This window comes from Lutra lutra, chromosome 4 (genome assembly GCF_902655055.1).
Source record: "Lutra lutra chromosome 4, mLutLut1.2, whole genome shotgun sequence".
Taxonomy (NCBI): Eukaryota; Metazoa; Chordata; class Mammalia; order Carnivora; family Mustelidae; genus Lutra; species Lutra lutra.
In genome coordinates, this window is record NC_062281.1 from 111,046,932 (window position 1) to 111,074,634 (window position 27,703).

The window sequence follows — 27,703 nt, forward strand, 5'->3', positions numbered from 1 at the left end:
AGCTTCAATCTCCAGGGAAGGGAGATCATAGTCCTATGCTTTCCTGGTTCCCCCACACCTGAGAGATTCTGCAGCAGTGATCCTCCTGCATTTGATCTCACAGCAGAGAGTGGCAAGGACATTCATGTCTAATATCTTGCTATTCCTTTGTCTTTCTTGGCTCCTTCTCTCAATCTAGGACAGCTTTCTCCCCAACTGTGTGTCTGGGCTTACCACACATCCTCTGACTTCTCCACACTGTGAGCTTTTGCTGTGTTAGGGGGAATTTTTGGAATGCAGGAAAGCACTCTATTTTCTTTACGTAGCCTGACTTCTAAAACCAGGGTCTTCCTATGGATTCAAATAAACCTGGCTTGAAATGTGAAACTGAGCCTTGATTCTTTCTTTCTTTCTCACCTAGGTTCTCTCTGCCTCCACAGATAATGAAAGGGTGAGTGAGGAAGCCTTGGAACAAGCAGGAGATAATTCCTTTTGATTAGAGATCATCAGAAATGGAAACATGCTGACTTCATATTTCAAAATTATCTCCATTTTATCAGTTAAGACTTTGGTAGGGGCCGATTTAGAAGCTAGATGAGAGTTTGTCGCACAGTGATTGAGAAGCGGTACATTCAATGGTTATCCCTTCTAGAATCTTGCTGTGAAAAGAGAGGTGAAATAAGGATGTATCTAGCAGGAAGTGCAGGCTTGAGAAAAAATTTTTGTTAGTTTTTTTTTTTTTTTTTTTAAGGTGGAAGAGAGTAGACTCTAAGAGCTAATAGAGATAGGAGGCTGAAGACAGGAAAATGTGTTTGAATGATAGACTAATTTTCCAAAAAAGGTGAGAGGAGATGGTTGCAGACAGCAGAAACCCTTCCAAAATTCGAGGCTCGGTTAATGCTTTCTGGGGATGAAAACCTACTGGATAGTTAAATAGTTTTATTGGAAGACTATTTCCCAAATAAGAATCATCAGGGATATTCATTAAAAATTTGGATTTTTCAGGTCCTTGGAGATTCTAATTGCAGTAGGTCTGGGATAGAGTCCATGACTCTGTGTATTTTAAGAGTTCCGTATGGACTTCCCATGTTAAAGAGAGTTTGGGAAATGCTGTCAGGACACTGACAGAGAATATGCAAGTGAGTAACACTAAGGGTTAACTCTATGATGACTAGACCACTTCCATAACAGGAACTCAAACCAATAAGGAGAAGCTGGCCCTTATGAGATTGTCACAAGGGAAAATGAACTTGTTAGTTCAGTTTTCTGCCTGGGAACATAAAGTGGTTTTCATGACAACATAGAAAATGTCTACAAACCTTGACAAAGCAGTGATAGAAACTCCCATAAAAAGCAACTCCTTGAGTCTGCTACTTTTTCAGTGGGTTTCATGTGACTACTCCTAAATTTCTAACTAGTAAATATGACCTCCAGCAAGAGTGATAATGTTCATTTTTATCGTGCATTCGAAGTTCTGCATTTAATACCACTTCTTTTGGGTTTTCAGCCTGATAGTATTCAACGTCCTGGTAATTGAATAAATTTTAATTGCACACATTTTTGGATTAAAGAGAGACAGTAATAACATTCTTAATTACAAACTGTGACTTTAAACATTTTTTCACAGACCGAAACTTTCATTCGAGGAAGCTAGTTGAAATTCTTCACCACACAATTCAATGTAAGAGCGATTCATCTTCCACCCTTAGCCCCACAAAGTCAGTGCCATCTTCTTATTCATTTTCAGGACTGAACCCTTGCTTTTTCAGCCACTGAATCAACTTTTGCTCTCCTTCACAAAGCCCCCAAAAGTCCTAACTAGTGACAAAAGAACTAAAAGCAATTACCATACTGTCTCCAGATAGCATTGTCCTTCACTCAAAAACCCAGACGTTTGATTCCATTCAATTCATCGCACTTTTCTCAAACAAGTCTTACAGATTAGTCTTTTGAGAGAAACCAGGTTCTTCAATAGCAACAAAGCTTGAAAAGCCACTGCATACATTTTTATTCAGAAGTGAAATTTTCATTACCATTATAGCTAAAATAAAAGGTATTTCAAAAGACATTATAAATGTCCCTTTCCTCTTTGCAGGAAAGAGTGGCTATTATGAAATCTTTGCAGAAACTACTTCCTATTGTTGGGATTAATTTAATCGTTTGATTTTTTTGGTCTCCAGTTCTGTTAAAGTTGAGTAAGTGAAAGATAATGAGAAGATCCCTAGATCTGTGTTTGGCTTAATGCAAAAAGATTCTCTAAAATAAGTGACAAAAAAATTACCTAAAGCACATGTGTAAATTTTCAAACCATTGTGCTTGAGAGCTAGAAGGACCCTAAAATTTACTGGCAGAAAGTCTTCATTTTATGTTTAAGGAAACTAAAGCTCCTTAGTGCATAAAGTGATTGACCCCAGCTGTTACCTTCTCCAGTCATTCTCATATTCATAATTTCCCCATACCCTTCACCCACAGCAGGTGAAGATGATAGTATGGTCAGAAGATGTGGACTGTCATGATTTTTTTTTCAACCTGTTAATTAGTCTTGGCTTAAGTATCACAGTGTCAGAGAGAGATGGCAAACTTGCCAGTCTCCGAAATTAAAAAAGTGTACACGCAGCTGAGAACCAATACTACCAAAGGTCAGTAGCAAGATTTGAACCTATTTCTGAGACAATCAGACTATGAAACATTATGAGGGAAATGAAAGTTTACTAAGATCCTGAAAGTGCTTATGTACCTCCCCAAATCAGCTGTTTGCTTCTTTCCCACTAGAATATTAGGCAAGTGAATGAGTTGGTTTCACATTCAGATTTATAGACAATCTAAAGGATTTCTACTTCAGGTGGAAAGTTCTGGTAGGTGGCTTCTATGCTTTACTGTAACACTAGTCAATCAGAAAAAAATTTGGCAATAGTGTCCAAGACAAATCATACCCACTTCAGAGACCAGGAACCAGGGGAGAAAATTCCCTTCTTCCCCAAGATCTGGCACCTACTGTCAGGTAGAAGATCTGTCTTCTTTACCTGTCTTCAATCTCATTTTGCTACTTCCCTTTAAAAGTGCCCATAAACAAGATCAGTAAGATGAGGTGGAAAACTTCCTGTCTCTAGGGGAGAAAGAATCACTCTTTTTTTTTTTTTTTAAGATTTTATTTATTCATTTGACAGAGAGAGATCACAAGTAGGCAGAGAGGCAGGCAGAGAGAGAGGAAGAAGCAGGCTTCTGAGCAGAGAGCCTGATGCGGGGCTCGATCCCAGGACCCTGAGATCATGACCTGAGCCGAAGGCAGCTGCTTAACCCGCTGAGCCACCCAGGCGCCCCGAAAGAATCACTCTTTTCCCCCACATCATTATTGAACTTCTGGAGTAGAGAATCCAGCTCTTCCTAAAGGGATTTTATCGGTGGCCTGGGCTACTTTGACAAAGGCTGGGGATCAGTGAGATTTTAAATCATGAACAAGCAACATTCTGGAAAATGAAAAAGGTTTACAGATAGCTGTTTATTAATAAGAAGGCCCTGTTTTGTCAGTGACAAAGACTGACTTGACTTCTCTGCAAAGATGGTAAGACGGGCTCTGATAGAAGCAAAAATGCTCTACCTTTCAATCTTGGTATGTACACAGGTGTTTATTTGTGACCCTTTGATGTATACACATTCATCTGCCTTCACTCTTCTTGTGTTTTCTATTTTTAAAATTCAATTGCAAATAAATTTAATTGCATAGTCCAAGGACACAAAACAAGATATCTAAGTTCAATAGGTTAGTGTAGCCTTAAAAAATCTGAGTTTTTATCAAGTTCTCATAACTCGATTCTGATCAAAGTACTCTGAGGTTCGCACTTCAAGTATCTGCTTATTATTATGGGTCTGAATTCTTTACTTTTGGAACTTGGCATTCCAAACACCACAGTGAAAGGAGGCAGTTTACAATAAATAAACACACAATTCTTCCAATTCCAGGTATTATCACTTTACTATACAAAAAACAAGACAAAACAAAACAAAACAAAACCAAAACCAAAACATTTACAAAAGAAAATCAAAAGAAGTTGCATTTTTAGACCACATTGGAAAAGCTACAAAAATGTCTGATAAACAACATCATAAAACATCTCCGTACCATGTTAGTACCATCCAGAGAATTCTAGTCAACCCTTATACCATAGGTTGAGGTGTTTAGTACCTGAAGGTGAACCCAGTGCCTTCTTGGTTTATTACTTGCCTATAAAAAGATAAACCTTAGCATCTATATAAAACATGAAATTATTGTCAATGAACTATAGAGAAATAAAATTTTTGTTAAAGAAAATAAAATATTAAAAAGTTGACATAGGTTAGCTGCCAGTCAATATTAAGATGATGATCTTTCTTAAGATGCATTCAGTTATATCAGCCGAAGCAACACTGTTGAATTATTTTGAAGATCTGACTACAGAATGCTGCTATTCCAAGTGATCTTGCTATGGCGTAATTTTATTTTACATATGTACAGATCATGTTATTGTATATACATACACATCAAGGAACTGCTCCAGTCAACACATCTCAATGGTAGTGCCTATTTTTCAGGCAGAAGGTGTTCCTTTGGCCTCTTGCTCCCAGCATGGGGCATAAGAAGCCATTTCTTTCCAAGCATTCACTACATTCAGGGAAGTCTGTACTCTTAGCTGGTTTTCCTCGTGGAATGATGAGCAGTATTAAGCATCTGGATGGATAAATAGTGTCTCTAGTTGAACATTTCAAACATTAGCTACACTTTTGATTTCTGTGCCTCTACGAGACTATATGACCCCTTCATGTTAGCTCTTCTAGCAAAGTAGATGATCATTCCAATGGCCGGTATTATTAAGGAAGATGCACAATAGAGCACAAGAAGTTCAGGAGAAAAATAATCCTTGTTATTTTCTCTTCCTGGAAAACAATAAAATGGGTGTAATTAATGTCTAGTACAAAAAGTGTTTTGATAGTAGTAGTTACATGTTTTATTTTAACAGTACAACTACTTCTCTAAATTGGAGTGAATCAAAGCAGTGATAAGGGCCAGCAAGAACCAAAATGCATATTTCTCTGAATTACCCAAATAATCAGTTGGCAGTTGCCATGGTCATGATGAGTCTAAAGATGACAGCTGTTGACTTACATAAAGTTGGATCCAAATAGAATCAGGTTCAATTGTTGAATGGAAGCAAGGACACAACTTTCTAGAGCTCATTTACAAAAGCAAGAATTGGGGAAGAGTATTTGCTCGGGAATATATAAAAATCCACTAAGAGCTAGGGCTCTGCTGACCATGAACTGAAATGACTAATTAGTTCTCCAAGAAAATCCTGAAGTGTAACCATTATAATCAAACACCATATATGATAGTAAGAAAAAGAATTCTTGCTGATAGCTTTTTCAGAGATATATACAAAATTTTACATTTTGTATCTCTGAAGTAGGGTGTCACTTCAGCATTTATATCATCTCTTGATAAACTGAAGTTTTTTGGATAGTACATTTTAGTTTGATTGTTGCTTACTCAGGCATTCTCTGACCCACATCTTCCCCAGCTTCAATTAGGAACCCCGATATACTTTCATTACTCACTACACTTTCTTCTCATAACTCTTATCACTGCTTGTAATTAAACATTTATTTGTATAGTTATCTATTAACTTTTCTTTCCTCTTCCAGACTACAAATTACATTAGACAATATATCAATTTTCTTTTTGGTCCACCACCGAATAGCCAGTACCTGACTCATTGCTTGGAGTAGTTGACCCCCAGTAAATATTTTTTGAATAGTAATGCATTTCTTTTCTTTCTGCATCCTGTCACTTTGTCATTTAGCTGTAAATTGGGTACAGAAGGTAAAAGTTTACAGAACTAAAATTAGTATTTTTTCCAATCTACTAAAAATCATCTGACAGGTGCACTATTACTTAAAATCTTAACCTTAGGGGTGCCTGGGTGGCTCAGTGGGTTAAAGCCTCTGCCTTCGGCTCAGGTCATGATCCTAGGGTCCTGGGATCAAGCCCCACATCGGGCTGTCTGCTCCGCAAGGAGCCTGCTTCCTCCTCTCTCTCTGCCTGCCTCTCTGCCTACTTGTGATCTGTCAAATAAATAAATAAAATCTTAAAAAAAAACAAAAACAAAAACAAAAAAACCATCTTAACCTTATAAGATGATCTGGGGAAGATAACATGGCATTTACTAGAGGCTCATCTCTATTTATATTTATGTTTGCCCAGCATCGTATGACCTCACAAGTATTAAATTTCTTAAAGTAGCATGTATGTTTTCTGTCTTTGAAGAAATTGATTTTGGGAATGACTACATTCCATCTAGAAGTTTCTAATCACTGGAGATCAACCAAATAGAAAAGGATCATGATGGTGAGATGAGAAGAAGTCAATTTTTTCAAATTATTAAAATAAAAAAACACTTGACCCTAAACATAACAATAACTGCCTCATCTTTCTACTTTCTTCAGCAGAGCAGAACTAGTCAAAGTATAAACATAATATTTTAATGGATATCCATTATCATAATTACGGTTAGGCATCAATATTGACAACATGTTGGACAATGGTATTTCTACTCCTATTGTTTTCTTTTCAATTTAATAAATGTTATCTTTTGCCTTCAGTTTTTCCTTTAGGCATCTGTAGTCAAACACAAATTTGCTGCTGAGTCGGTTACCAGGGCAATCTTCAAACACTATTTTTTATTAGCTGTATAAACACTGAAAATCCTAGACTCCCAGCCATTCCTATTATTGGAATACTTTCAAGCCAAAACAATGAAAAATAAAAGTAATTTTAAAACTCAGCTAAATAGGGGTGCCTGGGTGGCTCAGTGGGTTAAACCTCTGCCTTCGGCTCAGGTCATGATCCCAGGGTCCTGGTATCAAGCCCCGCATCAGGCTCTCTGCTCAGCAGGGAGCCTGCTTCCCTTCTCTCTCTGCCTGCCTCTCTGCCTACTTGTGATCTCTGTCTGTCAAATAAATTAAAAAATCTTAAAAAATGGGGCGCCTGGGTGGCTCAGTGGGTTAAGCCGCTGCCTTCGGCTCAGGTCATGATCTCAGGGTCCTGGGATCGAGTCCCACATCGGGCTCTCTGCTCAGCAAGAAGCCTGCTTCCCTCTCTCTCTCTCTCTCTGCCTTCCTCTCCATCTACTTGTGATCTCTCTCTGTCAAATAAATAAACAAAATCTTTAAAAAAAAAAAAAATCTTAAAAAAAAAAAAAAAAACTTAGCTAAATAGCAAGGTAAGCTAGCTCAAAATAGCAAGGAAAAATAGCAAATTTTTGTCTCCATTCATTTACTGTTATTTTAAACCATTGTTTGGGGGCCTGAATTTCTTAGTTGAGTACCTAAAATGCTTTGAGAGTTCATGTAAGTAATGAATGAGAATGGCAAATATGTAAGTTATTCATTTAATAAAGTAATTAAAAAAAAACAATGTGTGAGATAGAGTTTAAAAAGTAGAGAAGCTTTGATATATCTTTAAAAGAGAATCATTAACTACAAACAGAATTACAAAAATGTTAGATGTCCAATTTCCCGGGCCTAGCCTTAATTAAAAGGGGACCAGAGGCATCAAAGATTGAAAGAACTAGGAATGAATGAATTTCAGCCTAGTCATAACTGAGATCTCAATCTCATCCCCAACCTCATTAGAAGCAGTGATTACAGACACCCCAGTGTCATTTTGAGTGGCATGAAACAAGGTAAGTGTTCCATTCTTTGAACACAGTAATTTCATTGGCCAGATCAACTCTTCTCAGGATAATCACTACGGGTGGATGACTAAAAGTTTCACATATAATCATGATATTTCCCCCTTCTTAACATTTCTAGATGGATGTATTAATATTGTCATGTTTTGAGGAGGTACTGTGAAGACAGAAAACATATGGTAAGGCTTGCAGTGTTGAGAAATTTGGCCAAATGAGTAAAATTAGGTGTTTTCTGACCTAAGTTCAAATTTTCTTTACACCGACACATGGTTGCTAACTCTGATAGCCAAGTGCATGGGCTCCAAGAGTTGCATTTATCTGCAGTCCTGTTCATTCCAAGTGTAGTTCCCAACACACAGTGAGAACTCATCAGCACACAAGGTGTGGAGACTGATTAGTGAACGCTAACATATTCTGCTTACACCAATAAGAGCAACAGATCCTACTGTGCATTCACAAAAGGGGTTAGGAAGATAAAGGGCCCCTAAAGTTTCTTTGCTGATGTCATTGCTTAACCCACCTCCTGCTCAGAATAGGGTAGGATGAACAAGGGGTCTGGATTTTTAAGAAGGCAATTTTGTAGTCTAAACATTCTTCAGTGTTGTTCAGCATCAAGATTGCCACTCCTAATTATCGTCTTGAAAGGAATCAATCCGGAAAATAGGCAATTACTCCATGTTCAGAGAATAGTATTCTCTTATGGTAGGAGGGACAAGAGCCTGGGTAGAAACCTTTTTCTTCATTGGGTGAATCCTACTTCTTTAGTTTCCTTATAACCTCCAGAGAAAGGTTTTGAATGTATGTTTAACTGCTTAGGAAATGCAAGACTTTGGAGACCAATGATGAATTGTCAACTTTGAGAAAAGCAAATGGGAATCCTGTACTCACCAGTGATTAATGTCAACTTCCTGGCTAAACTCCATAGGATAGGGCAGCTGTGCATGATTATTTTAAGAAACACTGAGAAATAACCACAGTCAACATGGAATTCAACTCCATTTTGCCAACTCACTCACCTGATCCTACAAAATCTTTACATTCCATCAAACTTCTATTAGAAAAAATAAACAAAAACAGAAAACTAACTAACCTTTAACATCGAGGGTTAAACTTCTTAATTGCAAGCCAGCCTCATTTTTAGATTCACATTCGTACACTCCCGCATCCTCTAACTGGACCTTGTGGATGGTATATGCACCATCTCTCGACTTTAGCACTGTGTCTCCCGTCTCTGCTTTTTTCTTCAGGATTATCCAAGTTTTTGGAACGTTTCCACATGTACAGGAGATAATGACAGTGTCTCCTTCCTTGACACTCTCAGAAGGAAAAGCTATAAGTTGTATGTCTTTCGGAGCAACTGTAAAGAGAATTTAAAAGGCACCTCTGATTGGGTGAAATATAAACCACTTTCATATTAATTTAATGACAGCAACAATTAGCTGTCAGGAACCTATCTGTGCTTGCTGTTTGCATTAAATGTTTATAGGGGAAAGTAAAGAAGTCAAAGATTGACTGGTTTGTTATTAATGATTGTGTTTTTAATAAGAGAAGATATGTCTATATTTCTCTCATGTCCCTAATCTAATTCTTTCTCTAGACTAACCAAAAAATCGTGTTGATAAACAGAAATAGAATTCAAATGTGGAAAAAGAAAACATTTCTGTCACAATGTTGTGCAAAGTTTTTTCTTTGAAGCATAAAGATCTTTACAGGCTTCTGAGTTTTGAGTTGGATTTTCCTGGATCAAGTTATGAAGAGATGGCTTTCTTACTATTCTTTCCTTTTTTCTCTTCTTACTATTCTTAACAACCATAACTACCATTTGTTAAGCGGTGGGCCCTGGGCTAAGTATTTGATATGCAACATCTCTATTAATTCACCGTCCATGGCAGAAGGTATCATATTGCCATTTTATAAGTGAGATTCCCATTAAGTTCATCTATTTTTGTGACTTGATTTGAGATTCTTCCCTCAAACACAGCTATAGAACCATGACATACATTTCTTTAACATTGTGCATTGCCCTTCCAAGGTTGTTTCTTTAAAATACAAATCATCATTAAAATGAGGTACCAAGAAAATCACTAATACCTTAGTGGAAATAATACCAGGGGGTAAGAGAGGATAGGACAGCTCTGGGGTAGGGACGGGGAGGAACTTTTTTTTTAATCCCCAAAGTGCAAGGGTGGGAGAAATCCAAATATATCACTTCATGCTTTTGCCCAAAACAGCCTATGGATTTAACTTGTCAACTAGAAATTGTTTTGTTTTCAGTCTTGGCTCTCTGTTCTGGAGAGAGGGGGTATGGATCTTACAACTGAAGCCATTCTAGTGGTTCCATGGCATCAAGTTGATGAACCCGAGGCACGGACACTGCTACTTTTAACCTCAGAATTTACAAAAGGTTTACGTGCCTTCTTAGGCTTCTAAGCAAATATTAGCATGTAGCTTTTGAGAGTACCACTCAGAGTCCAGTTCTGTCAGATATTGTGGCTTTAATCCTAACTAATTTCTGAATACATATATTTCTCATCCTATCCCTATTTCAACACCATAATCATTGTCTCATAAGTGTAACCGGAGCTCCTGGCACCGTTCCCACAGCTAGCATTCCACTGGAGGTTAAAGAATTTCAGAATAAGAGATGTGCAATGGTTTATGAGGAAGCACCATTCCAGGAACTTTCCAAGCGTAGGAAACATCAGGAGCTCTTCGAAACCCTCAATCTATGTTTTCAGTAAAAATTTTGGTTCCATAGAGAACTTTGTTCAAACACAGCAACAACTAAAATAATACTGGCAATAGTAACTCATTAATCACATTTTACTTACCTTGGATAATTAATTCGACTTCTTTTCTGCTTATGCCTGCCTGGTTAATCCCTTCACACACATAAATACCAGAATCGTCCATTTTGGTAGAAGTTAAGGTGAGAGTTGAATTCTCAGAAAGAGGCTGTAGATCCCCATTATTTAGCTGCCTGCTCCACAGGATTTTCGGAGCTGGGAGGCCATTGCTAGAGCACGTCATATTTACAGAACTACCTTCCTCCAGGATGGAGGAGGGGCTGACCAAGATGGTTGTATCCCTGGGGGCAACTGAAAAAGTAGGGACGCTTGTTAAGTTTGACCCTTTATACCCTGAGTTCCAAAAGTCTTAATAATGTTGCAGAACTGAGCTATGGAACCAATGGATTGGAACAGTTTATTAATGTTTATTAATAAACTTATTAACAGTTTATTAACTTTACCAAAGGAAGGTTTCTGTCCCCATTTAACTTAAGCAGACAGAATGATAGAGAGTAGAATGTGAACACATCATGGATGTTTTCTAATAGAAATAAGTTCTGTAGAGAGTCTTTTACTACCAAAGAATGGATGATCATTAATAGTGTACATAGACATTTATGGTATATTAAACATGACCAAAAATTATTTGAACCCCATATGAGAAGGTGGAGTTTATTTTCCCAGCTCTCTAATCTTGGCTGGTCTGTTGACTCATTGTGACCAATATAATATGAAAGAAGTAATGCTGTAGGACTTCCAAGCTCGAGCCTGCTTTCATTGTCACCTCTCTGAAGTGCTGCACTCTGGTGACTAAACCTATTCCACCTTCCTTCAGGGGGAAACAACACATGGAGAAAGGGAGGCCCAGAAACCCCCAAGAATGTTCCAGACATAGGAATGAGTCCATCTGTGACCAGCCATCCCCCAATAACCTGCCAGTTGACTGAAAATGAATGGGTGAGTTCATCTGATACCACGGTGAGGAGATAAACTGCCCATCTGACCCCTTCTAGAATTGCCAATTCATGGAATCATCAGCTAATAGATGATTGTTGTTTTAAGTGTTAGGAGTGGTTTATTATAATAATTATTTTAAAATTTCCTCCCAAGTTACTTTTCTTCTTTAGCTCTTTAACCTCATGTTAACTATGGCCTGACAAACCTAAGAAATCCATATTAAGTTGTGGCTACATCACTCATGTACTTACCGTTAACATGAAGCATCTGTGTACTCTGCCTTTGTTTGGGTTCAAATTCCATTTCACCAATGTGTAACTGAGCCAGACAAACAAGAACTTTTCCGGTATCTTCAGTGGTGGGGATGAAGGTCATATCCAAAGTCTTAGTCTCCAGAGATTTCTTGTCCATGTCCTCCAGAAAGGTTTTACTCTCTATGATACTCTCCCCCTTAAATAATTCAATCTCCAGCCGGTCAGAAGGATACACATTAGGAACCTCACAGCTCACAGTGACTGGGTTTCCACTCACTAGTAGACCACTCATCTCAATCTCTGGATCTCTAGGGAATGCTGCAAATATCATGAAAAATTATGTTTATATGTAAACATTCAAAGGAAAAATGGAACTAATCTCTATTAAATGGAAAGGTCTCAAAATGATAGTTTTAATTCACTTGGGATAGAATGATCACCAATACATAAATAATAAAATTAAGCCTACATATTTATGATACTAAATATAAATGCTATCAACAAAAATACTTAATCATGAATCATTCAAGAAGTAAATATACTTCCTATTTTTCTCTTTTTTTTTTGATGTGGTCTGACACCCATGAACTGGTCTTTTGGAAGGAACATGAGTTTCCACCATCTTATTTAGCAACTATATATTTCAAACGTTTTAAATATTTCCCATGATGTATTGTTCTTTTAATATGCATTATCTCAGTCTTTTTTTTTTTTTAAAGATTTTATTTATTTATTTGACAGAGAGAAATCACAAGTAAGCAGAGAGGCAGGCAGAGAGAGAGGAGGAAGCAGGCTCCCTGCTGAGCAGAAAGCCCGATGTGGGGCTCGAACCCAGGACCTGGGATCATGACCCGAGCCGAAAGCAGTGGCTTAACCCACTGAGCCACCCAGGCGCCCCTTATCTCAGTCTTTTAATCAGCCTGATAAAATGGGTTTCATTTAACTTACTTTGTAGGTAGAAAAACTTATCAACCTTACAGAAGCTCAGAGACTCTCATTAGGTATTGTATCTATCAAGTGACTGAGTTGCGATCAGAACCCATATTTCTCTGAGCTCAGAACCCAGGCATGGTTTCACAGAGCAGTATCAAATAAGAGCCATAGGGCAGTTCTCACTTTAGACATTTTAGTTTCCAATGGCCAGGCTTAGACAGTAAATCTTAAATATTTCTCAGACAATATTTGTAGTTAACAAAAAACTGTGAGATTTAGATTCTAAATAATTATAGTATGTCTTATGCAAACCAATAAAGATAAGACTAAAATAGTTATCAAGAATAAGAGCAATGCCAAAATTTTTTCTCCTTCAACAAAATGTTGTTAAATTTTCAAATATTTCCATATTGCAGTAAGGCTGTACCTCTGGTTCTCATTTCTGTTGGGAATGTGCCTACATCAGCAGATGCTGGATTCTGGGTAATATGATAACACAATAAAATTTACCCTTACTTTGAGAGATTCAAATCCCTCCACAGACATACTCTAACTCATGCTGAACAAAATCCTGATGGGTAACACAAGTTTGGGCAGGTTTTCTGGTAGCAAATGTTCTATTTTCTCTTGAAATCTACTGACTAAAACAAGGCAGAGTAGCCTTCTAAAGTAATTCATTTTCAGGTCACTTTGAATATTTTGTCATTCATTCATCACAGCAGAGGAATTCCAGCAATGTGAAATTCATATAGATTCCAGGTTGTAAATGATTTTTATTAAGGTGACAGGAACAGCAAGAAAAAGTACAGCAGGTGTATGCAGCGTCATCAAGGTGAAGGTCTAGTACTGATGCCTGGTTCTGCTTTCCACCTGAGCAGCTGTCACTGTCCATCCCCTGGGGCCAATATAACTACCTGTTTTCATTTTTGCCTCATTTTCCCCCCCATCCTGCCAATCAGCTTCCCAAATGTACCTTCAAAACAGTAGCCTGGGGCCTCACCCTCTGTTCAAATAGCTGAGTGGTAATAATCCCTCTCCAGTCATCGGAACAGGCACTGACTCCCACTCCTTGCTCACTACTACTTCTGAACAGCCCCTGTACACACAGAGGGGATGGGAAGCAGTGAACGTGTAGTGTGTTCAAGTGCATGATGACAGAGCATGGACAAGACGCAAACTGAGGACTGTGGATGCTGTGTACGTATGTAATATATACTTGAGATTTGGGTCCATTAATTTGTATCAAAAAATTCTGGTTCAAAGATTTAGGAACAATTCACAATGCAAACTTCCCTTTCTAAACACATGGCTATCACCATGTATCACAGACTTGCATTCTATTTCTTTCAATAAAACTGAGGGGGAAAAAACAGCAAACAATTCTGGAAACCACTTACAGTAGAGGTCCACACTAATTCTCTTTTCCAGTTTCTTCCGGCCACAGGTCACAGTGCACAGGTAAGAATGTTCGTTCTCAAAACTCACAGGGCTCAGTGTCAGTGTGGACTTGCTCCCTTCAGTCTTCACCTGCCCACTCAGAGGGCTGTCTATCTGCGTTCTCCAAGAGAAAGATGGGGACTCGCAGCCTGTGACACCACACGTCAACACAACTGAGTCTCCAATCTGAGCAATAACTTGGGGTCCGGGGGAGATCTCAACAATGAATGGTTTCTCTGGAGGAAAAAGAACAAGACAAAGAGAAGATGAGTTTCTTTTCTTCCTTCACCACATTGCAATATATGGTCTTCTCCCCCACCCCCATCTCTTTTCAGCTAACATCTGTGCCAAGAAGAAATTACTCCTTTCCACCTTGGGACTGCCCAGAGAGATGTTTTTAAAGAACAAACCCACAAGAGTTCATTGACTAATTCATTTAACAGAATGAATGTGGATAAAAACCTCTCAGGACAGAAGCTGGCATCTTTTCATGACAATCATTCAGTCTCTGCTCAATGGTAGTTTATCAAATCCCTGTAAGAGTGGAAACAGCTCCAACAACTTAAGAGGTTCCAGTGTGTAAGCATTATGTAAACCAGTTTGCATGTATTAATTATCTCATCTAATCCTCACAACTTAATTCTTCTCTTTCACTTTCTCCTGCTGCTGCTTTTTATTTTCCTCTTCCTCTTCCTTCTTCTCCCATCACCCTCCTTGGCCTCTTTCTCCTTATGGAAATTTAGGCTCAGAAATGCTAATAATTTTATCTAGTTTGCAAGTGGCAAAATTAGGACTTGAAGCCAGGTGGGTCTGATTTGTGATCCCAGCTTTTCAGTTGCTTGAACAACTAAATCAAGTCATCCTCGTGTGGAGATTAAGCAAGATCTAAGAGAGGTTGTGAAAAAAACTACAGAAATATATCTTCTGATTAGATGCAATACCCATAATGAACCAGAGCTTAGAGTCTCTGGGCCAACAATATAAAGTTATGCCATTGAAAGCACACAGACTCACATTGAAGGTAAAGTCAAAATCTAAACATGAAAATGATACACAAGTCACCCCTAAAATTTGTCTGATGCAATACAAAAATACTTTCAATTAATTCAGGGGTTGAAAACTGAGATAAAAGAGCAAACTGCTAAGTCTCAAATTATCCAGAGGAGCTCTTTGGCTGCCAAGGCTATCCCTGCTGGACCCACAGGCGGCTTTGGGATGCTTTCTGTCTGGGGAAAAAAAGGGAATTTCAAATCTCCACTCCCTGTTCCCTGAAGAAACTGGGAATGGTTGGGCAACCCTGAAAGGGACAGATGAGACTTCACAGAAAATCACTAAAATTGTTCCCCCAAATAGCAGACTAGAGGTGGAGGAAAGAAATCTCCACATATAAGAAATCCAAATACATCACATTTTACAGGTTTCTCATCTGTGCCAGGAGAAATCGTTTTTCTCTTTGGTTTATCTCACTGTGACATTGTAGAATCTTCCAAAGAAGGCTTTCCTCAAATTATCTCAATGAACCGATACGCTCTTAAGGCTTTGAAAAAGAGAGATCATTCCTTATATGCTAGTGTGGGAATGGGGAACTTGAAAACAGACCCAATTCCTGCCTGTGAAGAGCCCTCAAATCATTTTTTCCAATGGCTGCATGTGTTACCAGGCAAACCCGAGGTCCCTGTGGAGTAATTCTTAGGTAACTGAAAGGTCCTTTCAAAGTTCAATTCTCTCTTCAGTACCTAAGGTTGTTAGTGTCCCATGATGCAAAATTCAAAACAGCCCTCTTGAACCCCAGAATGCATTTCCTTTCCACACTGAACTGGGATCTAGTTTATTGTGGGGTGGAGTTATCCAGGATGGGTGATTAGTTTCTCATGATTTTATTAGTTTAATACTTTCCTGGTCTCTTGAGAATGGTAAGCTAACACCCATCTGAGTTAATCTACTGATGGTGAGTGTCACTTTTATTGTTTTAACCATCTAAATTGAAACCCTATGTTTTTGTATTCTAAAATTTTGTGTTGCTCATGTTTACAATTTATGCAATCAGTATTTACTGGGCACCTATTTTTGTGGTAAACACCCAAATATTAAAACACACATAGGCACAGTTCCTGACTTTAAGGCACTTGCAATTTAATGAAAAGACATATTTAAATAGATACATTATTTTGGCTCTTACTAAAGTATATTTAAATTATCTGCATACACCCTGTCTTTCCTCCCTACATTGTAAACTCTTAAAGGGTGGTCACCATAACTTTTTCATGTCTGCCCTCATAGTGCCAAAAATGATTCTTGGATTCTTGGACAAGGGCTCTTGATTAATATGTGTTGAACTAAACAGAAGTACACAAACTTCGATAAGAAGGGTTGAGTGTAGACAAAGGGATGAATGCCCAGCTTTGCTTAATACAATCTGGAATTGGAAGGCTAACATGAGCTTTGTCTTGAGGGATGGCTAAGACTTTACCAGGTAAAGGAAGGGCACTCCAGGCAGAAGGAGCAACACGGACAGAGGTACAGGGACACCAACAAAGCTACAAAAGTAGTTTCTGACCAGATTGTGAAGAGTTATTTTAAGAAATGCACATTTTAAATTACATGCAATTAGGGTTTGGTTGAAGTCATATATAACGAGCATCTTTTTTGTTTAAGGTATATACTATGATAGCATTGCATAGGATTGATTATCTTGCAGACAGAATGACAGCAGGATGACCATTTGAAGACAATTAGCTATTTAGTTGAAAAGTCATAGAGTTTTGTTTAAAATGTGCCTGTTTTAAAATCATAGTAAATACCCCTAGTGAGCGACTTGACTCTAGGAAAAGTATGAAGGATGCTGAACTCGTGTTTTTATTTACCTCATAAGGTAGTGGTAAAGACTAACAAGACAACATATATAAAGTGGAAAGTAGAATTCCTAGCAAGTATGAGGTATAAGATTGGTAGGAGCCATTATTCATTTCTGTGAGACAATACACTCTCATCTGTAAAATGAGTATAAAATACTTACTCTTTAGTTATTTCTTGAAGATTACAGCTAACATATATAAAGTGCCTGGCATATAGCTGGTGGTCAGTGAATGCTGTTATTTTAAAATATCTTACAAGAGTTTAAGTCAGAGATGATAAACTAAGGCAATGGCAAGGAGGTTGAAAAATTGAGGACAAATTCTAAGGATCTTTTTGAGGAAGAAATGACAGGTTTGGTGATATGGAAGAACATGAATTTGGGGATAAGCAGCATATAGTAGCCCAAATACTGGGAGTCCAGAATGGAGATGAGGACAGATGTGGTAACCTGAGAATACTAATATTCAGGGGGCGGGGGAAAAAGAGAAAGTCAGAGGATGAAGCAGGGAAGGAATGGTGAGAGATGGAAAGGAGAAATGCAGAGCCATTTATGCCCTGGGAGGAAAGTCTTCTGAGAAGTATGAGTAAGATGAATATACAATTGTGCTAAAGGAAATTACATCATATGGGTCATCAGTAAAACTTAAGGAAGTAATGTAGGCATTGAAGTTGTTTCAAACCCCAGTTACAGCACCTTTATCATTCCTTTCTCACAGTCTACTTACCTTGAACAATTAATTCCACCTCTTTTCCATCTTTCCCGACCTGATTGACTCCTTCACACACATAAATTCCAGAATCTTCTATCCTCATAGCAATTAAAGTCAGAGTTGCGTTCCCGGAAAGGAGCTGTACATTCCCATTATCTAATTTTTTGCTCCAGAAAATCTGTGGGGCTGGAAGACCCTCACTGGAACATGTCATTGTCACAGAACCACCTTCTTGCAGCTTCGTGGAGGGACTCACAGAGATAACTGTGTTCTTGGGTGAGACTGAAAAGGCAGGACCCAAGATTAGTAACTGCTAGACATCATCTTGATCCAACAAGGATAAGGTATTTCTCTCACAGGCTATATTCATATGCTTTCACAAAGTTGACAAACTTACTCTGTCAAATTAATATAAAATCAGTATTGTGGGGTCCTAAAAATCAGTTAATCCAATTTCTGACTAATCTAAGTGAGTTACTTTTTTTTTTTTTTAAAGATTTCAGTTATTTATTTGACAGACAGAGATCTCTAGTAGGCAGAGAGGCAGGCGGGCAGGGGGTGGGGTGGGGTGGGGCAGGCTCCCTGCTGAGCAGAGGTCCTGAAGCGGGGCTGGATCCCAGGACCCTGAGATCATGACCTGAGGCAAAGGCAGAGGCTTAACCCACTGAGCCGCTCAGGTGCCCCATGAGATACTTTTTTTGATGTTTGGTGTTTTCAGATGGCCATAGATACTCAGAAATTAAGAAAATTACTACATTACTTTAAAGTAATGTGGCTCAATCTCCCAGATAAGGTAGAAGTCGTCTTCTACCAAGAGAAGCACCCTTGCCAAGGGCTCATTTAAGTTGGCTTCAGCACTTTTGGTTGAGGGAATCGCTGCCTTACAAAAGTCCTTTTAATTTGGGGACAGCTTTAATCATTAGAACAATTGAACTGAAACCTTCCTCTTTGTAAACAAATTCCACACAGTGGCCATAGTTCAGTCCTCTGCTGTTACAGAATAAATCAAATCCCTTCTCCACATGACTGTCTTTCAAATACTTAATGATAGTTCTCTTTTCCAAGTTTTGTATTCTCTAGGAAAAATACCCCTTATCTTGACTATGCTTTTCAAAATATTGATTAAAGCCTTTCCATCTCATTCTGTTTCAGCTAAACATGCTATAGTTGGCAATATTCCTTTGAAATGTAGTGTCCAAAGCAGAACACAGTGTTTTGGTCTAGAATGGAGTACAGTGTGTCCACTCCCACACAGTTCTGGGACTACAAGCCTGCCTCAAATCTCCCTGCAGTCTCAGGGAATGTGGTGTTAATCAAGCCTCATCCCTACTCTCCCACCCAGTGCACATGGGTATGCGTGAGCACACGCACATGCAGATGAGCCCATGAGCGCATGCACACATAACACACGCACACAGAGAACAAGTGCTCACCTTGTGAAATTTCTATAACTTAATATTTCAGAGCATATTATAAGAGTTTGCAAAAATAAGAGATGTTTAAAAACATCTCTTTTGAGCCCACTTCCTGCTACCAAGTCAGCTGGTATTATTACTCCCCTTTGATAGATTGGGAAATAAGGAAATTAAGTGACCCAAGTTCACACGGTTAATGGAGCCAGAAGTCCTCTCAACCCAAATCCTGTGTTCTTTTCATTGAATTATGCTATTGACAAATACTATGTTCTCGATGAATAAAAAATGGAGTAAAAACTATAAACAAATGCCTTCCTGGCTTTAGCTAACTAAATTCCCACAAAGACTAGACTCTATCACACAAGTACTTACTGTAGACTTGCAGTTTTTTTGTAGTCTCCCTTTCTTTGGGCTCAAAGTCAAATTCATCAATGTTTAATTTCGCTTGGCAAACAAGAGCTTTCCCAATATCCTCATTGGTAGGAATGAAGGTTGCTGCCAAACTCTTGGTCTCCAGGGACTTCCTTTCCATAGGCTCTAGGAATTCCTTATTCTTTAAGAGCTCATTGTCCTTCATCAAATTTACCTCCAGCCTATCAAATGGGTAAACATCAGGGACCATACACGTGACTGTGACTGGCTTCCCAAGTTCTAGGGGGCCACTCAGATGGATCTCTGGGTCCTTAGGGAAAGCTGCAAAGGTCAAACAAATAAATACACATGAGAAGGCTTTCTGTTCATGTAACACAAGGTCTTTTACTGATTCAATGCAATGCAAACAAAGTCTAATGTTTCTGTGGATAACAGTCTTAATTCACTGTTCAAATAACCTTTAATAGTTTTGGGTGGGTTCACCAATCAGAGTCAGTTACCTTTAAGGGAGTTCTTCAGCACTGATCCTACATGTACTAAGGTTTGCATATTAAGAGTAAAAGAAGGGAGAAGAAATTAATGTTTATTAAATACATATATGTGCCTGTCACTGTGCTATTCCTTAAATATAAATAATTTTATTGTAACTCTAAGACATAGCACATTTCACAGATATGAAAACATAGAATTAGCACATTTGCATAACTCGCCAAAGTCACACAGCTAATAAATGGCAAGTCCGGGATTTCACTCAGGATTTCTATTATTTTGTACTGCTACTGAAGATTTACATTATATCACATTCTCTAATCTTAGGGCAAGATATGTCCACTTTAAAGATAAGGAAACTGAGGCTCAGAATATCATTGCACGGGTACACCTGCGCAATCTACAAATTCTGGAAAGGAGATTTGCCTCCCACAATGCCTGACTCAGCGTCCGAACTAGCACTCCACTTGAACCTTCCAGTGCTGAAGGAACAGGGAACGTTCGATCTAAGTCAGCCATTGCTTCCTTTGCAAGGGTTACCTTCTCACTACAAACTGTCAAGATGGTAACACATTGGCTGGACTCAGGACTCTGCACAATAAGAACACAAAGGTCCCAGCTCTAAAGAATATTACAATCAAATGTGAAACAGAGACAGGCTCGTTAAACACAACAAGAGACAGATATTCTTAAAGAAAAGCCTCAGGAAAGATAATTAAAGCCAGAAGGGTCTTTACTTCTCTTTTTTTTAAGTCTTCAACTGTTTGATACATAAGAGCAAAGGCAAAGGAAATGGAAATGCTTTGCTACGTGAAACAAAAAACAAACAAACAGTATTTTTAATTTTTCCACCAATAATTTCTATCTCTCATATTCTGTAAAAAATGTGCCCATAATCTGCATAGTTTGCTGTCAGGTAATATAAGAACTTGCTACTTTTCCTTGTATTTACCAAAGGGGACTTTCAAGGAGCTCAGGGGGCTGCACAGACGAACTATGCACATACAACCGGCATAATTGAAAGCAGCGGGCCAGGCACGGTTTCTCGGGACGCATTAACAGCACATGGGGCTTATTGAAGAATCAATTACGGACGCTGGGCAAAGCTGAGCTCCCCCATAGCAGATGGGAACCAAAATAATTATAAGATAATCAAATGGGGTCTTCATGAAGGGATGGTCATAAAGGATTTCAGGGTTTGTTTCATTTTGTTTTGTTTTTCTGAAAGAGTAGTCATCAGTAACCAAAGGCAAGATTTTTATTTCAGGTGGTTCTTTACTCCTCTTGCTAACTTTATATGCTGGGTCAAGAATGCATGCGTTTTGGTAGAATGGCAAACTAGGGATGTTCATGAACATTCATGAGGCAAATAAAATTATTACACCCATAACCTTGAGGTTGAGTGGTTGAGCATTAAGGCTTAATGGCACCAAAACCAAAAACAACCCTCCTAAATTTATCTGTACCAAAGTCAAATGAGTGGAATGTTTGTAGATACTTTCCTTCTGTCTAAGGGAAAACTCCTGAACAGAAGCCTATTACTAAATCATAGATCTCCTACTTACGCTGTTTATACGAAATTGCATAAGAATAAGTAAGTGGAAAATCCCCAAAGAATGGAATTCATAAACCATTTAGACATATGATAAAGTAAACATGTAAGGATATAATCAAATAGAAATTTTTGGAAAAGAAGATTGAGAAACTTCAGAGATCTTCATTTTATGGCCAAGAAAAGAAAAGCCCCGAGAGGCTGAGTCTTACCTATGGTCACTATGTTTGTGGTAGAGTTAGGAACAAAGGCAAGGTTTGTATTCCTTTTCTAATGCTAGTGGTCTTAACTTTCCCAGGGCAGTATGTCCTCTAGTCAAGAAGCTGGACATGAATAGCCTTTAATTTTTTTTTCTTTTAAAAATATCCTTTCTAAAAAACTTACTTTAAAAGCAAAATTAAGAGGAAAATCAAAGATCCTCCAAAGTACTCACAATAAATCTCCACCTGAATTCCTTTTTCCAGTTTCTTAGATCCACAAGTTGCTGTGCACACGTAAGCATGTTCATTGTTGAAACTAACAGGATCCATGGTCAACGTGGAGCTGTTCCCCTCATTTCTCACCTTCCCATTCAGCGGACTGTCTATCTGGGTTCTCCAGGAGAAAGATGGGGGCTCACAGCCTGTTGTACTGCAAGTCAGTGAAATGACATCACCAATCTGAGCAATAACTCTGTGTTCAGGGGAGATTTCCATTTTAAAAGCTTGAGCTGTGAGAACAAAAAGAGAAAAGTGAACTTAGTTTAGTATTCCACTCCCTCTGCTCTGTTCTAGTATAGTGTCCAGAATACAGTCTGGCTTATCTCTTTCCTAAATTTTGAACTAACTACAAGGCGGCCAAAAAACATAGGCGTCGCTGCCAAAGGTGTTGGAATCATGGAGAACTCTCAATCCTGACCTTGATGCCCGTTTACGAAAGTTGTTTTGATATTTGCTAAGTTTAAGCTCATTATCAAGTACAGGAAACTGAAGAGATAGACCTCAGTAGAGATAGAATCCAATTATTTATTTAACACTGGAAAAAGATATCTGAAAAACATTCTTTATAGCTCCAACTATGATAATACATGGTACAGATAATATACCTAGCATATTACATGTTACAGTAAATGGTTTTCCCACTTCTTAAAAATCCTAGTGCCTTTCTTCACTACCATTGCACAACTGACTGAAGCCAAAATCAGAGCTGAAATGAAATGTGAGCATTTGGAATAGATCAAAGAAAAGGACTTACAAACAGCAAACACCATCCAAAGAACATTTGAGACTCCAAAGATCACGACCATCTTCCTAGGCATTTTTAGTTTCTGTTGTGATGAGAACATAGTGGTCCCCAAACCCTTCTTTCTGTCCCGCCTGAAAGTGTCCTGAAAGAGGTTTTAGCCCCTAAAGCCAGTGAGGCTCAGTGAGGAGTGAAATGGAAAGTCTGCTCTTTATAAAGGGTCTTGTTGCAGAGGCCCGGAGGCGGAGGGAAATCCCTTCAAGGGGAAACCCGGAGCAGAGCCAGAAAAAAAGTTTCACTGACACTCAGCCAAGCCCAGGATTAACCCCTTCATTTGCTCTCAGTACAGAAACTACTCTCTCTGCCATGGAAACATAAAACACTTCCAAGGTGATAAAATTAAAGCTTTTCCTGATTTTCACTCCAAAGGGATATCTTTGCAAGAAAAAATACAAGGGAACTCTCATTTCAGAATAAAAAGAGAGGAGGAGAGAGAGACAAAAAAGGAAGAGAGAGAGAGATGGTGGGGTGGGGGGAAGAGAGAGAGAGAGAAAGGGAGGGAGGAGAGAAAGAACAGTAAATTATACTTTGGATTTTGCAGCGGCTAAATAACCACTATGTCATACAAACTGATTATTCTCCATTAAATCATATTTGCAAATTCTAAACGTGGGTCTAATTTTCCACTTACAAGAATAAGGAAAAGGTCTTATCTTTTGATGAGTTATTTTTTAAAAGGGAGACCACATAACTTCTTAATTTTATTCTTTCTAGTCATAAAATTTTTTTAAAGATTTTATTTTTCTATTTGACAGACAGAGATCACAAGTTGGCAAGAGAGGCAGGCAGAGAGAGAGGGGAAAGCAGGCTCCCCACTGAGCAGAGAGCCCCATGCGGGGCTCCATCTCAGGACCCTGGGATCATGACCTGAGCTGAAGGCAGAGGCTTTAACCCACTGAGCCACCCAGGCGCCCCCTCTAGTCATAAAAATATTAATAAAATTAATTCTTTTGACAACAAACATCAACTTTCTGAAATGATTTCTGGAGTGGAAAGTAAAGGAACAGTACTAAAACAAGAGAAATAATTTTTCCCTTTTGTTTCAGAAAAGTTACCAATCCTTTGGTTCAGCTACTTGTTGAACTTAATGAAAGTCTTTCACAGACTTAAATGCAAATGTATGGAATTCATCTGAAATGGTGACTCTCTTGGACTGGACCACAGACATAGTCAAAACATGAAAAATAATTCGGTTTTGTTATATGGGATAATTTGGTTTTGTTATATATATTGGTTATAATATTAATATATAATATTGATAAATAATTTGGTTTTGTTATATATATATATATATTGGTTATCTTCACCAATCTGATGGTCTTCTGACCCCACCCCACCCCATCCCTGCTCAGTGAAATTATTTTTTTAAAGCTGTTTTAAAAATGATTGTTTGAGTCTTGCACACACATAGCTCAAGTCTTTGCAAAATGCTTGCTAATCAAAAAGAAACCGGAATGGAATAGCCACTTCCTAGTATTACACACGTGCTGGTTTACCTCCTCCTTTGGATCATCATCAGTTCCCTAAATGACTGGGACCAGTTCTCGTACACCCTTGTATCTACCTCTGCCTTTCCGGTGTCTAATCCATGCTTTTACACTTAGTAGATACAACAAAAGTACGGTAATAAATACTGTAAATTAAAATTTGAGAAAGAGACTTTCAAGATGGTAGCAATCATATGTAAATACTGCGTGAGAAAAAATTGGATTCTACAAGAAAATACCCGAGCTCATTGACTCATGGGGAGGTGGTAACAAGCTATGTAACAAAGGCCACAACTAAGGTTTGGAAACTGCACCTGTCCCTGCATGGCTGGAGAGGCTTCTGGACATCCTCCTGGATACTGATGAGGATGGACTCACTAATGGACAAGGAAAGAAAAATAAGTGGGAGAAGTGATTCCGAGTGGCTGCAGGCAAAAGTGGCTGGTAAACTAGTAACCTAGTGGTCCTTCACAAAGCTGTCATCACGGAAGGTGATCCAAACCATTTATGTTGACTGCTTAACTTTGGAAGAAATCTTGCAAGGATTAGGATTTTTAATGCATTTCTCTGAGGTAGAAAAACAAGAGACTGATAGGATCTAATGGGATCCCAAAGACCAAGTTATGGCAAATAACTTCAGTTCTGAGTTTGGATATGATTCCAAGTTTTGAATATTGAAGAAATATCCGATCTATTAAATTGGTTCATAGTGCTTTCAGCAAGATATTTGAAGTCCCTCATTATATCTTTGAGTTGCACACCAGCTGAGGTCCCATCTGCTTCTTCCAGATTGAATTGATTGCACTTTTTTTTTTGAGGATCTTATTTATTTATTTGACAGAGAACACAAGCAAGGGGAGTGACAGAGAGATATGGAGAAGCAGGCTTCTATGTGGGGCTCAGTCCCAGGACCCTGGGATCATGACCTGAGTCGAAGGCAGATAGAGCATTCTTTAAGTTTTGTGGAAGGAATGAATGAATAGAGTTGCGAGTGTAAGTATAATAGATTGGGACTACTCTGCTTGGAAAGGGTGTTACTGTGTTTTGTCTTTGAAATTTGTTCAGTTCAACATTTTTATCAGTAGCATAGAAGACATGATTATCTAATTTATTCATAATAAAAGACTGTTAAAGATAGTTAACCTTAGAAATGACAGAATCAAGATAAAGAAAATCTCAAAGGATGATGAAGTGAAATTTAATAGGAATGCATTAAAAATCTAGTATTTAAATGTGAAACATAAAATTCTTGAGGGCAGGGTGGTGGAGAGTTGATTTACCACAGTCCATAGGAAGACAGATTTCAGTGATCCATAAAGCGAAAATGAGCCAACATTGCCACGAGAAATGAAAATAGATGCAGTAAACTCAAGCTATACTCAGAGCGTTCAACCTTCTAATCACCTGAGGCCATTCAGGACCATGCTGGGAACAAAGGTATCTGATTCAGGATGCCATTTCTTATGACAGAGACAAAAGTAGAGAGTATTCAGAGGAAAGTGATGAGGATGGTAGACAGCCCCCAAATCCTTGATTTAGTAGGCAACTGTTAAAGAAAGAGTATGTTTTGTTTGGATAAGAGAAACCTATAAGTTATGTAATAACCGAATGACTGACGCGCAAAGGAAGGAATATGCTTGTTACTCTGTTATACCAAGAGCTAAAGGTAGCACACACTGGTGTGTGGTTACTAGATTATTAACTGTAGGAGGGCAGGAATATGTGTATCCTTTTACCACAAGAGCTTCAGCCCTGAACATAGTGACCAGTAGAGAGTAGGGGCTCAGTAAATCAATATCTAATGGATAAATAACTAAATATAAAAGAGAACTTAATTCATAGCCCGATAGTCCTGAATTCAAATGCAGATACTCTGCTCAGGAATTGTAAATCCTTGCACAAGTGTAGCTAGCCTCTCTGTACTTGTTTACACATGCTCAGATGGGGTAAGAGTACCAGCTGAAGTGATTCACGTGATGTTTAGGACTATCGAACCAAATGGAATCATGTGAAAACTCTTTAAATAAATACATAAAGTACTATATATATGACATGTAATAACAGTAAAATATAGCCATACTGAGCTCACTGTAAAGAAAGGACTTTCCAATAAATAAAAAGATTTATTAAATCTTTTCAACAATGAAATGGGTCACCTCATGATTTCACCAAGTCTTAGTCATTGGAAGTGGTCGAGCAAGGTTGGATGGCATGTCCAAACAATGTGGCAGAGGTCAAGTTTTGCCTTATATAAGAAATCCAAACACCACCACAAAGGTGCTGTGAGAATTCATAATATGTGAGGATTCTCTAATTGTGGGCAGTGCTATCCATTCTTTCTAGCCTAACTTCATCAATCCCTTCATTGTCCATATGAAAATTTTAAGAATCTTCTGATGCTTCTCTGGTTGGACTCTGAGATGCTTCAGGTATGCTTCTTTCAACCTGCTTTAATATTTAGTGAATTTGTAGCAACTCCTAATTCTTCATGACTTTCAAGTGGGCAGTTCATTATGGGCCTCCCTGGAGCAGAGTTTCTTAACATCTTTTCTTGGGTGACCTAACACAACTGGGGGAATTGACATTCCCAGTGGTAACAGCATCTCATTATGACAGCGATTCTCACCCAGGTGAGAGAAAGAGCCATTCACCTTTTGGAGGGCATCTCAGAATAGAATTGGGAAAGTGACAAACTACTTCATTTGGAATGAAGTTGGAATGACAAAATACTCATTCCAACATGTCAGCTTCTCCCCACTTTAAGAATCAAAGGATCTATCTTTATGATTCCATTTGGCTCTATGTAACAGAAATCTTTGACAGTGGCAAGACTAGTGTGAGGTTCAAGGCAATGCACTTCAAGGCTGGATCAGCTACTTGGAGAAAACTTCAAAGACCAGGATTGATTCTACTTGCTGCTTCTGTCATGCTTGGCATGGGGCTAATCCTCGTGATCCTAGGATGGCTACTCTATCTCCAAACATTACATCTGTATCTCAAGCAGGAAAATCAGAGAAAAATGAAGGGCAAGAGGATAAAGCCAGTGGAGTTTATCCCCTTCTAAAAGAGCTTTCAATAAATTCCAGGGGTGACTTCCTCTTACAGCTCATTGAAAAGGTGGGAGACTAAATATTTTAACTGAATACATTGTTGCTCCCAAATAAATCAGGATGTTGTTTATTTAAAAAAAGGGAAGAATGGATGATGATTAGGTGATTAGCAGTATTGGTCACAATTTCCTACTTCAGTTCAAGTTACAAGTGTTTATTGAGGAACTATTGCAGAACACTGTGCCAGCCCTGGGAATATACAAATGAAGACAAGGACTCAGTTCCTGTATTAGAATGAAGAACTGCATAGTATCTGTAAAGAACTTTCACATAGTTCAACTTGTGACTCAGAAGAGGAGCCATTTATTTACCTCTTGTCTGTAGTTAGGGAATAAATTGTATTTTAACAAACAAACAG

The 27,703-nt window shown here is 38.4% G+C and overlaps 1 protein-coding gene and 1 long non-coding RNA gene across 3 annotated transcripts; one reads left to right on the top strand and one right to left on the bottom strand.

Moving 5' to 3' along the window:
• Positions 1-400: 400 nt before the first annotated feature.
• Positions 401-11,583, top strand: LOC125098556 (uncharacterized). Its single transcript, XR_007126872.1, has 4 exons — positions 401-430; positions 985-1,118; positions 7,825-7,882; positions 11,328-11,583. It is a non-coding gene; the product is annotated as an uncharacterized LOC125098556 (long non-coding RNA).
• Positions 4,629-22,906, bottom strand: VCAM1 (vascular cell adhesion molecule 1). 2 transcript variants are annotated; one of them, XM_047727475.1, is made up of 9 exons: positions 22,701-22,906; positions 21,901-22,176; positions 19,427-19,747; positions 17,655-17,921; positions 14,034-14,309; positions 11,701-12,021; positions 10,535-10,801; positions 8,794-9,060; positions 4,629-4,890 (listed from the first exon to the last, which is right to left on the bottom strand). In XM_047727475.1, the coding sequence occupies exons 1-9, from the start codon at positions 22,789-22,791 to the stop codon at positions 4,730-4,732; spliced, it is 2,247 nt and encodes a 748-aa protein (XP_047583431.1). In that variant the 5' UTR covers positions 22,792-22,906; the 3' UTR covers positions 4,629-4,729. The 2 variants fall into 2 exon arrangements, with proteins under 2 accessions (XP_047583431.1, XP_047583433.1); XM_047727477.1 differs by lacking the exon at positions 8,794-9,060.
• Between the last annotated feature and the right edge of the window lie 4,797 nt (positions 22,907-27,703).

Coding starts and splice junctions, on each gene's coding strand:
- VCAM1 (XM_047727475.1), bottom strand. CDS start 22,791: ATGTTCTCATCACAACAGAAACTAAAAATGCCTAGGAAGATGGTCGTG. Junction 14,310..17,654: donor GGTGGAATTAATTGTTCAAG/GTAAGTAGACTG, acceptor TTTTTCCTCCAG/AGAAACCATTCATTGTTGAG. Junction 10,802..11,700: donor ACAGATGCTTCATGTTAACG/GTAAGTACATGA, acceptor CTACTTTTTCAG/TTGCCCCCAGGGATACAACC.